General features: G+C 44.1%; 1 protein-coding gene across 1 annotated transcript in view; it reads left to right on the top strand.

Annotated features, from left to right (window-relative positions):
- Positions 1 to 14,840, top strand: part of LOC126249408 (plexin-B) — a 1,292,451-nt gene that overhangs the window by 957,674 nt on the left and 319,937 nt on the right. The window contains exon 5 of the mRNA XM_049951062.1: positions 7,864 to 7,964. Within this exon, the coding sequence (XP_049807019.1) occupies positions 7,864 to 7,964 (101 nt within the window). The remainder of the gene's footprint in view (positions 1 to 7,863; positions 7,965 to 14,840) is intronic.

Below are 14,840 nucleotides of genomic sequence, written 5' to 3'. Positions count from 1 at the left end.
CCAGTATTTTTCGGCTCCTAGCCTTAATCGCCCCCTTTTAATCGTACTGGTTTTGTAAGAGTCTTTATATTCGTAATTACGTTTGTAAGGTCTGAATTCGAAGCAGCTCGGCGAACTAGTTTGGTATTCAGACGAGTGAGTGTGGAAGACCGTTTAAAATGCATACACGGCCGGCTGACGCGTTCCTCAATTCTGTCCGACTTCCGGCGCACCTTTATATTCCAGAAAGCCCGTCCACTTTCTGAGCTATTATTGTGCGTATCATTTCAACGTTTTAAATTTTTTCTTTCATGTCTTCTGAAAGATAAACATTACGGCCTCGGTGAATGCTACAAAATATCTTGGCCAGCTTGCACGTTGGTATTCAGGGTCTTAATTAGGCGCTGTACTTCTGTGTGAGTTTTCATTTCGCGGTAGTAATTGCGGGCGGCACTACAGCCACAGAGTGGAGCCAGTTTCAAGGAGCGCGCCAGAAAAGACCGAGCTACTGCCCAAGAGTGTAGTACGGAGAAGACTTGTGGAGAAGACGCAGCTGAGGTGCCCGTGAGCGGACTACCGGGAAGCCAGGAGAGACCACGTGGGAACAGCCCTCGCGGGCGGCCGTGTTTATAAGGACCGTTACGAGTAAAGTGCTTGGGTTACCTAGAATATGCCTGCTGGACAAAATGCGTGCATGCAGGATAGTTAACCAGACTTGGAATGGCATTGACGTTTTTCTCTGAAGCAGAATGCACCATACACGCTGGGCAGAGTTTTACGGACGGACTAAGGATTCACTGAGCTCGAGAGTGCCGTAGGGAAAGGTATATATCACTATAACACTTATTGTATATTAAAAATAGCTGAGTACTCGGCGGGTTGTCCGGGTATGTATTTATTACAATTGTATTAACCTATCTCCTCCTTCCCCTCTCTTTGTCCATTTCCTCCGCCCTCCGATCTGTCCTCTGTCCACCTCGTTCTGCTCCCTCTCTCTGTCCATCTCTTCCACCACCCACTCTATCCGTGTCCTCCTGCCTCTCTTTCAGTCCATCTGCTCCTCCCCCTCCCTCTGTCCATCTGTTCCTTCCTCCTCTGTATATCTGCTCCTCCGTACTCTGAGTCCATCTCCTCCTGCCCCTTCATCTTCTCCTCATTCCTTTTATCTCCTCGTCCCTCCCCCTCTACATCTACATCTACATGATTACTCTGCAATTCACATTTACGTGCTTGGCAGAGGGTTCATCGAACCACAATCATACTATCTCTTTACCATTCCACTCCCGAACAGCGCGCGGGAAAACCGAACACCTAAACCTTTCTGTTCGAGCTCTGATTTCTCTTATTTTATTTTGATGATCATTCCTACCTATGTAGGTTGGGCTCAACAAAATATTTTCACATTCGGAAGAGAAAGTTGGTGACTGAAATTTCGTAAATAGACCTCGCCGCGACGAAAAACGTCTTTGCTTTAATGACTTCCACCCCAACTCGCGTATCATATCTGCCACACTCTCTCCCCTATTACGTGATAATAAAAAACGAGCTGCCCTTTTTTCCACCCTTTCGATGTCCTCCGTCAATCCCACCTGGTAAGTATCCCACACCGCGCAGCAATATTCTAACAGAGGACGAACGAGTGTAGTGTAAGCTATCTCTTTAGTGGACTTGTTGCATCTTCTAAGTATCCTGCCAATGAAACGCAACCTTTGGCTCGCCTTCCCCATAATATTATCTATGTGGTCTTTCCAACTGAAGTTGTTCGTAATTTTAACACCCAGGTACTTAGTTGAATTGACAGCCTTGAGAATTGTACTATTTATCGAGTAATCGAATTCCAACGGATTTCTTTTGGAACTCATGTGGATCACCTCACACTTTTCGTTATTTAGCGTCAACTGCCACCTGCCACACCATACAGAAATCTTTTCTAAATCGCTTTGCAACTGATACTGGTCTTCGGATGACCTTACTAGACGGTAAATTACAGCATCATCTGCGAACAACCTAGGAGAACTGCTCAGATTGTCACCCAGGTCAATTATATATATCAGGAACAGCAGAGGACCCAGGACGCTTCCCTGGGGAACACCTGATATCACTTCAGTTTTACTCGATGATTTGCAGTCTATTACTACGAACTGCGACCTTCCTGACAGGAAATCACGAATCCACTCGCACAACTGAGACGATACCCCATAGGCCCGCAGCTTGATTAGAAGTCGCTTGTGAGGAACGGTGTCAAAAGCTTTCCGGAAATCCAGAAATACGGAATCAACCTGAGAACCCCTGTCGATAGCGGCCATTACTTCGTGCGAATAAAGAGCTAGTTGCGTTGCACAAGAACGATGTTTTCTGAAACCATGCTGATTACGTATCAATAGATCTCCTCTCCCTCTCTCTCTGTCCATCTCCTCCACCACTCTTCCTCTGTCCATCTCCTCGTTCCTCCTCCTCTCTCCACGATGTCACCTCCACCCCTATAGAAGATAGGTGGTTCTTACCGCCACAGCATTTCTTTCCGCATAGTAAGTAATATGTGTACCAAATTGGGATGAAATCGATCCAGGGGTTTAGCAGGAGCTATTTACCATCGGTTTTGTACGCAAACGTACAAGTCCCATATACACTATGTGATCGAAAGAATGCGGACACCTGGCTGAAAACGAGTCCGTGGCGTCCTCCATCGGTAATGCTGGAATTCAGTATCGTGTTGGCTCACCCTTAGCCTTGATGACAGCTTCCACTCTCGCAGGCATACGTTCAATCAGGTGCTGGAAGGTTTCTTGGGGAATTGCAGCCCATTCTTCACGGAGAGCTGCAAAATGGCTCTGAGTACTATGGGACTTAACATCTGAGGTCATCAGTCCCCTAGAACTTAGAACTACTTAAACCTAACTAACCTAACGACAGCACACACATCCATGCCCGAGGCAGGATTCGAACCTACGACCGCAGCGGTCGCGCGGTTTCAGACTGAAGCGCCTAGAACCGCTCGGCCACACCGGCCGCCACGGAGTGCTGCACTGAGGAGAGGTATAGATGTTGGTCGGTGAGGCCAGGCACGTGTTGGAGTTCCAAAACATCCCAAAGGTGTCCTATAAGATTCAGGTCAGGACTCTGTGCAGGCCAGTCCATTACAGGGATGTTATTGTCGTGTAACCACTCCGCCACAGACCGTGCATTATGAACAGATGATCGATCGTGCTGAAAGATGCAGTCGGCATCCCCGAATTGCTCTACAACAGTGGGAAGCAAGAATGTGGGCCTGTGCTGTGATAGTGCCACGCAAAACAACAAGGGGTGCAAGCACCTTCCATGTTAAACATGACCACACCACAACACCGCCGCCTCCGAATTTTGCTGTTGGCACTACACACGCTGACAGATAACGTTGACCGGGCAGTCACCATACGCACACCCTACCATCGAATCGCCACATTGTGTACCGTGATTTGTCACTCCACAAAACGTTTTTCCACTGTTCAATCGTCCAATGTTTACGTTCCTTACACCAAGCTAGGCGTCGTTTGACATTTACCGGTATGATGTGTGGCTCATGAGCAGCCGCTCAACCATGAAATCCAAGTTTTCTCACGTCCCGCCTAACTGTCATAGGACTTGCAGTGGATCCTGATGCAGTTTGGAAATCCTGTGTGATAGTCTGGATAGATATTTGCCTATTACACATTCGACGGTATACAACTGTCGGCAGTCTCTGTCAGTCCACAGACGAGATCGGCCTGTACGTTTTTGTGCTGTACGTGTCCCTTCACTATCACATCGGAAACAGTGGACGTAGGGATGTATAGGAGTGTGGAAATCTCGCCTACAGACGTATGACACAAGTGACACCCAGTCACTTGACCACGTTCGAAGTCCGTGAGCTCCACGGAGCGCTCCATTCTGTTCTCTCATGATGTCTAATGACTACTGAGGTCGCTGCTATGGCGTAGCAGGCAGTAGGTGGCAGCACAATACACCTAATGTCAAAAACGTATGTTTTTCGGGGTATCTGGATACGTTTGATCACATAGTGTATTTCAGATATATTTGTACACACATTTTACCTGTATTTCTAGCCAATTTCGCGCTGCATTTTCGTTTTCACGCATCTAAGTGTTTATGACATATTTCCTAAACTATGTTTCGCACAAATTTATATTTTTTTAGGTAAAATATGTGGATACCGTTTGCGAAATGTGTTGCGGATAGAGGTAGTAGTAAAGAATCAATAAATTAAAACGTCATGTCTGATGCGGCAGTTTTACTGCATAAACAGCGAAAATGTAGTAAACACTAACCTTTTTTTATTTCATCTTTTTCACCACCACGCTCACCCAGTTGATAGGTAGGAGGTTCTTACACCACAGCGATTCTTTTCAGTCAATAAGTGATAGGTATGTCAAGTTTGATTGAAATCTATCGAGTAATTTATGTGGATTCAAATGGCTCTCAGCACTGTGGGACTTAACATCTGAGGTCATCAGTCCCCTAGAACTTAGAACTACTTAAACCTAACCAACCTAAGGACATCACACAAATCCGTGCCCGAGGCAGGATTCGAACCTGCGACCGTAGCGGTCACGCGGTTCCAGACTGAAATGCCTAGAACCGCCCGGTCACAGCGGCCGGTAATTTAGGTGGAGATGTGGAACATACGTATATACATACGTACGTGCATGTCTGTAACAGGTATGGATTTGGAGTACAATAATAGTCGCAAGCAAAAGAGTCTGTAAAGTGGACACTTCATGTGTGGAAAAAGATCGTCTGGACTGATCGCAAATAACGAAGGAAGGAAGATTATGGTTCAACGTCTAGTCGACATCGAGAACGGGAAAACAATCTCAATTTGTTTCAAGGATGGGAAAGGAAATCAGCCGTGGCCTTTCAGAGGAATCGTTCCGGCATTTCAGAGGAATCGTTCCGGCATTTGCCTGGAGCGATTGAAGGTAATTATGGGAAACCTGAGTCAGGATTGCCAGACGTCGTTGCCCCGAATGCGAATAGCGAAGGAAGGCACTACTAGGTCGCAAAACGCGTGGAGCCATTGATACAGTTCGGGCTGATGGTGGAATTCTAGTCTTTATTTATTTATTGATGCATATACTTTATCTGACATCCTTAGAGCTGACATCACAATATGTATAGTACGTAAGCTGTAGCTTGTGCCAAAATTATCATCTACCGGGACCACAAGTCAGGAAAAGCTGTCCAAAACGATCATGCCACATCACTGCGGGACTTCAGACAAATAGTATGCCGGAACACAATACAAAAGACATCAGGTTTTTGGAGGAAAGGAAAGTGCGAATTATTGAAATTGCTACCCTAGGCGAAAGCAGAATTGGCCAGAAACAACAATAGATGCGAGGTTTTGAAAATCGAACTAAAAGCGGCTATGGCACAAACCAATGAAAGTGGTCCCAGCGGTTCCCGGGACTCTGGTAGCAGTATCGAAAGATCTTAGTAGGCACTTAAAATCTATTGGGATTGCTAACTACAAAAAGCCACTTTAGTGGTATCTGCTCAAATTATCTGCCGATACATTACGCAGTCCTGGACGCTTGGGAAGCGTCCGACTAGTGATAAAAAACGATAGCGATCTCATCTGCTGTGTTTGTAATGATATCAACAATAATAATAATAGTAAATGTGATTGTTATATAAATCTTATTACATTGTGTTAAGTGATTATCTCAGAACATAACGTCCTTGTCGAATGTAACAACATGCTAACAGGAATACACTGCAGCAGTAAAGAAGGAAATTAAATCTAGAGGTGAAGTAGTCTATTTCGATGGAGACCAGGAAATAATAGCGTAAAGTTAGCAGATTAGATAGAAAGAAATTTAAAAAAACATTAATAGATGAAGATATAGGCGTGGGGAAAGCTGGGAATACGTTGACAATGTGGCAAAAATACTGATTCGCTCTTGGGCAGAAGGAAGACAGATTGAACATGACGAGAGGGAAACTATGCCGATTATAACAGGAAATACTTCGATATCCTCTGAAAAACTGATGTTTTTGGTCTGACGTAGTTTACTGTATTGATTCTTCCAGAGTTTGTGACTGAAACGGAGGAGGAGATGGAGAAAGAATTATTGTTATGCATAAGTACAGTCTCGATGCCGAACATATTAGATGTTGTACTACACTTACGGAACGCTGATACGCATATGATATGCGAGGAGAGGAATTGAGGTCAGCAGTGACTAAGGTATAAAAGAAGATAAAAAGTGTGAACATTATGTTCACCATCCGACCACGTCCACCCTAACCGAGCATAAGGAGGATTGACATGGTCAAACAAGTGAATACTACAAATCTCACTCAAGCAGTTGTGGCTAGTTCGAGTCGTCAATAGGTTTCGCTATTTGTGGTGTACTGTACTACATCACAATAGAACAGACTCGTCTCCACTAAGGACAGGATTAGCCATTGTTTTATTGTATATGGAATTAGTTTTCTAAATTTTTGAAAAGTATGTAAGCAATAGATTGATTGAATACTCGTCTAATACTATGCTGAGAGGTTTCACTAATTTTTCGTAGAGTAATTGGGTACTATCAAGGGGCACAGAGGGAACAGTTCCATGAATGTGTTCGATGGTGGACTCCCAGTCGAAATGAATATTACTTGCGGCTTCTTCGGGTTTAGTTTAAGAAACGGGTTTTGTGCCCATCGTGACGCTGAACAAAAGTCATCGTTCCTGCACAGCATGGAAAATGCAATGTTCTTGGGGACAACACTTAAATACAGTTGGATGTCGTCGGAATACAAGTGATAGTTGCAAGAATGTGTCACATCTGGGATATCATTAATGAATAGGAGGGCCACTTGCTTTTTTTATCAACTTCCGATTCGTCGCGAAATTGAAACCGCACTGAAAATCCGGTGAAGCGCTGCGCAGATGTGTTGCGCAGTGTATATATCGCGACACGTCTCATTTTTCAGTTACGAGCGCACTGTGAGCGTATAAAAATGAGTAGAAAATAGTGTCTCCTGCCAAGTGTGAGGTCCTGCTAAGAAGTTTCACCTGATTCCTTGCAGCCCACATATCGTAACTGGCATGAATTCCCTTCTTCACGACAATTCTCAACCGAATCTGTAGGGGCAACGAAGACGCACCTGCAGCGGTTCTGATGGGAAGTGTTTGCTCATCCACCATACTGTCCGGACTTGCTCCCTCTGATTTTCGACTATTTTCTCACATGAACCGCTGGCTATGAGGGCAGCATTTTGTCACTGACAACGAGCTGCAGATCTGTGTAGGGAATTAGCGGAAATCACAGGTGGCTGCCTTCTATGACGTGATTATTGGAATGTTGGTACCACGCTGGGAAAAATGTCGAAGTCAGAGCGGCGACTGTGTAGAGAAGTAGCGGGAATGTTGCAAATTAAACGTTTTTTTTTTAATTTTCACTGTGCTTCTCATTTCCAGACCAATCGGAGGTGGAAAAAAAATAGCCCTCGTAATTACGGGGTAAGGCAATGGATCAAGGACTGAGCCTAGGGGCTACGTGTTTTCATGATGACGCCTCCAATGGAATATTTACGTGAAATGAAATGGTATGCAAGTTAAGTCTCCCATCATCTCTTACAGATGGATGGTAGTGTAATATTAACATGATGGGACACCATACTCACCCTTTGTTAGCCAGTAGTACATGGATAGGTGATGGTGTCTCCCGAAAACTTAAAAATTGTAGAATTCGTGCCTTGCCTAGTCGCCATTACCATCAGGGCTAAAGTGTACGTTGTTTGCAACTACGGAGAGTCTTACTTCAGCTGCTTAAAGCGTAAATATTATACTGCGTATCTGCGGAAGTGCTGTTTAAAATTCCGCAACTACAATGAAACCACGATTTGTTTCAGGTGACGAAAATCAAAGTGGAGCATTGTGGGAGCTACGGCAACTGCTCCATGTGCCTGGAGGCGAAGGACCCTTACTGCGGATGGTGCTCTCTCGAGAAAAGGTAAGACCTGTCATTCACAATGCCTTATTCCTTCATATTTTCAGTGTTTCCTTTTGTAAATGAGGTGCCTTCATGTTAGGTTGTTTATCGGTATTAATCGATAACATTTCAGGCCTAAACCTGAATGTTGAACCTTACAACACGTCGTTATATGTTGTAAACGAGCGTGGTTTGAGCACCAGCTCGCTTTAAATGTGGAGCTGGCAAACTATTCCGCGTGTTACGGACTCTTTTTAATATTTCCTATACTCTTCACGATGTCTCAACAACGATTTTGACAAATGATAATACGAAAAGTGGAAAATATTGTGCTGTGTGCTCAATGCCCGCACTTTTTTTACTATTGGCGTATTTGGGAAAATGTTTCTTAAACGGAATGAGTTACTTTTCGAACAGCATTCAATAACTCATATTAGGTGGAGTAAAGTGAGATGACACATGTCAATATTCAGAGTAAAAAGTTAAGCAAAAATAAGCAGAAAATATACTATATGCGATGCCGAAGAAAACGGCATAGTGCAGTTTCCACTCCCTTGCAGTGTAAATATAGTTTGATGATGAAACTGAACAGTATTTGTAGATTTTTGGGGACTTCCGTAATTAAGTGGAAAAATTATTGAGAGACTTTTGGGGCCTGTTTTGGTTAACATAGTTTCAAATTTTATCCGATTGTAACCTTTTTTGTAGCGGTATTTGTGAATCGTTAAGGGAGTTAATTTCAGTTCATTTAAATGAAAGTATTTGAGAGCAGGGCATGTTCAGCCTTTATTGCACCCTGTCTCTGCATGGTTCTGATGGTGTAACATAACGGGGAAACGGCTGTTATCTTGATGAAGGGAGAAGTTTTCATCGGTAATATTCCGTCCACAACGGGAGAAAGTGTGATACGTTACCGTTTTTTTCTGGTCGTCAAACTGTGTTCCTATGTCATGGATTGCCGGCCGGTGTGGCCGTGCGGTTCTAAGCGCGTCAGTTTGGAACCGCGTGACCGCTACGGTCGCAGGTTCGAATCCTGCCTCGGGCATGGATGTGTGTGATGTCCTTAGGTTAGTTAGGTTTAAGTAGTTCTAAGTTCTAGGGGACTGATGACCTCAGTAGTTAAGTCCCATAGTGCTCAGAGCCATTTGAACCATTTTTTTTATGTCATGGATTATTTCAGTACAGAATCTGCTGAAGGCCGGGAATTTGATGCTGTTGACAGCTGTATGTCAATGGAATGGGGACGTGAAACTCGACAACCCACTTCATGGATTCAGAAGACAAAAGCTATATGCCCGTAACAAATTTCACCTCACCTCTTCCTGTGATTTCCATATCATCCATAACAACAGAAACACGCCATCACCCTTCGCAAGAACTAACTACAGTCGTACACACAGTACGGATATATTCTTCGCAGTACGCTGATGAAAGAAGTAGAATCCTACTTCCATATGTGCCTGTAACACCCAAGGAAATATATCATAATATTCGGCTTGGAAGTAATGTCTGTGGAGATAGATTAGAGTCTTCAACGATATGAATGTACCTCATGCGGAGCAGCATGCTGTAGTGAAAACTCTGCAATGTATACATGATTTCCTTTTAACGATGAATCGGCGCTGTAAATGTGTATTTTTATCTGAATAAGCAGTACTTGCTTGCTTGAAGTAATTAATATACTGTCCGTGACCTATCTATTAGGGAAGTCTTTTCAGGGCTGAATTTCTCAGCAGCCCAGCCTCAGATGCCCCTATCCAGAGGCCTGTGGTTATCGGGTTTTACATGTCGCAGCGTTCGAGATGTCGGAGATGCGGATTTTTTTTTTTTTTTTTTTTTTCCTCCGTTTGGAGTGTGGGCCGGGCAGGTATCGGCGATTGCGTATTCGGGAGCAACGTTGTTTCCCTGCCTTATCCGCTCGCAGGAAACCTGCGATCTGCAGGCCTCCGCTGTTTGGTTTCTGCCTCGACCAATACCAGCGTCTGCCTCATATTGCTATACAGCGCGAGATCAGTTTCAGAATGTTACACAATTCGACTTTAAACAGCTTGTCGAAAGATGCGAACCGTTGTAGTACTGTCAGCTACGAGATCTCTCTCTCTCTCTCTCTCTCTCTCTCTCTCACACACACACACACACACACACACACGCACCAATGACGCGCAGACGCGCCGAGCACACACACATACACACAGCACTACCAAATTTGATGTCTTCCACGATCACCAGCTATTAAACACCTCTACCTGAAATTTCTAAAAAGCGGAACGAAACTTTGTCTCCCCCTTTTCTTCTTCTTTAAGGGCCTCGTCCTCCAATAACATTGACTGTTGTTTGTGCTTGGCTTCTCTGAACAGCGATTCTCTGCTCATTCCAAACCACTGGATTAAGTTCTTTTGCCAGGATAATCTTCTACGTCCTGAACCATCCCTGCCATCACTTTTTCCTTGAAGTGTTAGTTGCAACAAGTTGTATTTGTTGTTGCACATTATAATGCCAAAGTATTCGACTTTTCTTCCCTCGATGGTAGTGAGAATTTCTAAATCGTTCTCCATACGCCGTGTTACTGCCACATTCGTGACTTTTATCTGTCTATGGTATTCTTAACATCCTTCGATGCGTCCAAATTTCAAATGCCTCCAGTTTCTTACATAATACTGCGGTGAATCAACTCCATAGTAACATCGAAGTCGTCGAGTGCGAAGTGTAATACTCATGTCACGGCTAGACAGAACTTTCTACATTTTCTGTAAAGAACTCCTGGTCTCCTCAACCCTGCAACGAATTTCCGGAGAGAAGTCCTAGTTATCGTTTATTTGACACCCTAGGTATTTATATGATGGAATCCTTTCAATCTCATCATTACCGAGTGTAAGAGTGCTCTGAATTTCATCTCGGTTTTTGCTGACAACCATCAGTTTTGTCTTCTTGACGTTTAAACATATGCCCATGGCATTTCTCTCTTCAGTAACATTGTTTAATAGTTCCTCCAGATCTTCCAGCCTCGTTGCAAGGAAGACAAGATATCAGCATGTCAGATGTTATTGATAACTCCATTAAGACTGCTCCGTAATTCTTTCGATGAAGAGCATCTCAGAAAATCTTTTCAGAATACATGTTAAAAAGTAGTGAGGAGAGAACACACCCCCTGCGAACGCATTTCATAATCTTCTGACAGCTGACCAACGACACACGCACTAGAACTTTCCAATCAATCGGATGACACAACCACGCAGTCCCAGTTCGCCCAACATATGCATCAGTTTCTCATGCTGAACAGTGCCAAAGCTTTTTCATAATCGATGAAGCAATCAAAAAACCGACATCAACTTCACGACAGTGCTGAATAAATACCTGAACGCTGAGTAACGCCTGCCGAATCCCGAAACCGCTTTCGAATTCAAACTGAGAGTCTCCTGTACTCTCCTCACATTTACGGTATACTATGAAATGCAGGATTTTAATGAATAACTTGAGGACATGACTCATTAAACTGATGATTCTGTAGTCTTTTCAGAAATTTTTTAAAATATTGTCCAATAAACGCCACGCCATGCCCTTAGGAGAAAGAAAATAGAGCCGGCCGTGTGGCCTAGCGGTTCTAGGCGCTACAGTCTGGAACCGCGCGACCGCTACGGTCGCAGGTTCGAATCCTGCCTCGGGCATGGATGTGTGTCATGTCCTTAGGTTAGTTAGGTTTAAGTAGTTCTAAGTTCTAGGGGACTGATGATCTCAGAAGTTAAGTCCCATAGTGCTCCGAGCCATTTGAACCAAAGAAACATAAAACGTTACAATGTGTCACTAAACGCTGCTCTTTTGTCTTGCGTAACTGGAAACGAGTCAAGAAACAATATCGGAAGTCTACCATGAATAGCAACCTACAACGCAATCAGTTCTTTTATTTCTCTTCATCAGTGTGCAGCAGACGTTTCCAATTCTTGCCATATTCCAACCTTACTGAAAGGACCCTGCTTCAAAAGAGAAAGACACGTTAGTAGTAAAATCTCATATGGTGAAAATAAGACAGTGGCATTGCTAGAATTACTGATTTCAGGCGGCGTAAATTTTTTTGCTGAAAGTTCAGGGACCCTACGTTCACTTGCTACACACGTATTCTATTCAGTGGCTACATTTAGAATTTACGATGATGTTTCTGAACGCCCGTGGAGGAACGGAAGCCCATCTTCCTCAAGGGCCGAAGCCAGACAAGGGAGCGATATCGGACGCTGTGGTCTGAAGCGAAGTCGACGTTCAAACTCATCCCAAAGGTATTCCATTGGATTCACGACGCGACTCTGGGCGGGCCAGTCCATGTCAGGAATGTCACTGTCCATTGCCTCACAGGGGGCTTTATGACAGGGTGTGCTGTCATCCTGATACCATCCATCACCGTCTCCGAACTGTTCCTCTGTTGTTCGCAATACACAATGGTGTAAAATGTGTTCATATCCTTCCGTATTTAGCGTTTTCTTAAGTGAAATAAGGGGTATCACACTATAATAAAAAAAAACACCCATACCTTAATACTACCTCCTCAGATCTACTGGATAGCCACAGGGTATCGCGTGATTCATCATTCCAAATCACTTGAGTCCAGTCATTCCCGTCCAGGGGTGTCGCTCTGACGCTACCTAGAGCGTCGCTTATCATTGGCTACTGAAAAGTGTGGCTTTTGAAGGGCTGCTAGACCGATTCTTTTTAACTCCATAGTCACAGCCATTGTGCTACCTGGACTGCTTTTAGCACTTTGGAACTCATCAGTGATACCTTACGCAGATTTTTTGCGATTTTTTACAACCACCCTCCTCAATGCTCGACCGCCCTGTCCGTCAGTTCGTGAGGTCTGCGTGATATTGGTTTAGCTGTGGTTGTTTCTTCGCGATTCCATCTCACAGTCACATCACCAACAGTCATTGGACAAGACTGGCCGACCTACTGTGCTGTTACTGCTTCTCTACTGATAACACAATACTTCCCGCCTTTTATACTCCTCGTGACATTTTGTGGTCAGTCCCACGTTACATAAGGGCGTTCGGATATCTAGAAACACCCAGTCAGGTTGAGATCACCTGTCAATAGCACTCATTACTTCGTTTGTGTTTCACAAGAATGGGAGTCTACATCCACATACAAGGGGCGATTGAAAAGTCCGTGCAAAAATAAAAACTACTTACATGTTTAGGGTTAACCTACTTTTATTTTTCGACATAGTCTCCTTTTAGACTTATACACTTCGTCCAACGCTGTTCTAATTTGTTGATGCCTTCCGAATAATAGGAATTGTCCAAGTCTGCAAAATAGCTATTAGTTCTGCAATCACCCCCTAGTTTGAATAAAATCTTTGTCCCGCCATCCATTTCTTCAAATTGGGGGACAAATAGTAGTCCGAGGGAGCCAATTCTGGAGAATAGGGGGATGTGAAACGAGTTGGAATCCTATTTCCATTGATTTTGCGACCACAACTGCTGTTGTGTGTGCTGGTGCATTGTTGTGATGGAAAAGGACTTTTTTGCGGCCCAATCGCCGGCGTTTTTCTTGCAGCTCGGTTTTCAAACGGTCCAATAACGATGAATAGTACGCACCTGTAATAGTTTTACCCTTTTCCAGATAGTCGATGAGGATTATCCCTTGCGAATCCCAAAAGATAGCCGTCATCACCTTTCCGGCAGAAGGAATGGTCTTCGCCTTTTTTGGTGCAGATTCTCCCTTGGTAACCCATTGTTTAGATTGTTGTTTGGTTTCAGGAGTATAGTAATGCATCCATGTTTCATCCACAGTGACGAAACGACGCTTAAAGTGCTGCGGATTCTTCCTGAACAGCTGCAAACCATCCTTGCAACACTTCACACGATTCCGTTTTTGGTCAAGCGTGAGCAATCGCGGAACCCATCTTGCGGATAGCTTTCTCGTGTCCTAATGTTTATGCAAAATATTATATACCAGTTCATTCGAGATGCCCACAGCACTAGCAATGTTGCGCACCTTAACTCTTCTGTCATCCATCACCATATCATGGATTTTATCAATGATTTCTGGAGTCGTAACCTCCACAGGGCGTCCAGAACGTTCAGCATCACTTGTGCCCATATGGCCACTCCGAAAATTTTGAAACCACGTAGAAATTCTTTTTCGTCCATTTTTTGACAATCACTCGACTTCCTTCATTCACATGAATGCCAAACACAAAGAAATAGACCAATGTAGCTGAAACTTGGTGTGCGTTCTTTCCAAATATGCTACTAACTAAACATGACCTCGATACGCGCCAGTGGTGCCATCTGTTGGACTCTCCACGGACTTTTCAAACGCCCCTCGTACGTATACCGCAAGCAAACATACGGTGCATGGCCCAGAGTGCCTTGTACCACTACCAGTCATTCCCTTTCTAGTTCCACTCGCAAATGAAGCTAGCAAAATACTACTGTCTATATGTGTCTGTAAAACCCTAATTTATCTTACCTTCGCAGTTTTACACGAAAAGTACGTTGGCGACAGTAGAATCGTTCTGCAGTCAGCCGTAGATGCCAATTCTCAAAATTTTCTCAATACTGTTTCGAGAAAAGAACGTCGTCTTCCCATTTGAGTTCGCGGATAATTTCCATAATACTTGCGCGGTTGATAGAACTTACCGATAACAAATGGTTCAAATGGCTCTGAGCACTATGGGACTCAACTGCTGTGGTCATTAGGCCCCTAGAACTTAGAACTACTTAAACCTAACTAACCTAAGGACATCACACACATCCATGCCCGAGGCAGGATTCGAACCTGCGACCGTAGCAGTCGCACGGTTCCGGACTGCGCGCCTAGAACCGCGAGACCACCGCGGCCGGCTTACCGATAACAAATCTAGTAGTACGCCATAGTATGACTTTTATATCTTACTTTAATCCGACC

This window comes from Schistocerca nitens, chromosome 3 (genome assembly GCF_023898315.1).
Source record: "Schistocerca nitens isolate TAMUIC-IGC-003100 chromosome 3, iqSchNite1.1, whole genome shotgun sequence".
NCBI classification, from domain to species: domain Eukaryota; kingdom Metazoa; phylum Arthropoda; class Insecta; order Orthoptera; family Acrididae; genus Schistocerca; species Schistocerca nitens.
Note: the sequence above shows the minus strand (reverse complement) of the source record. Positions and strands in the feature narration are given on the sequence as shown.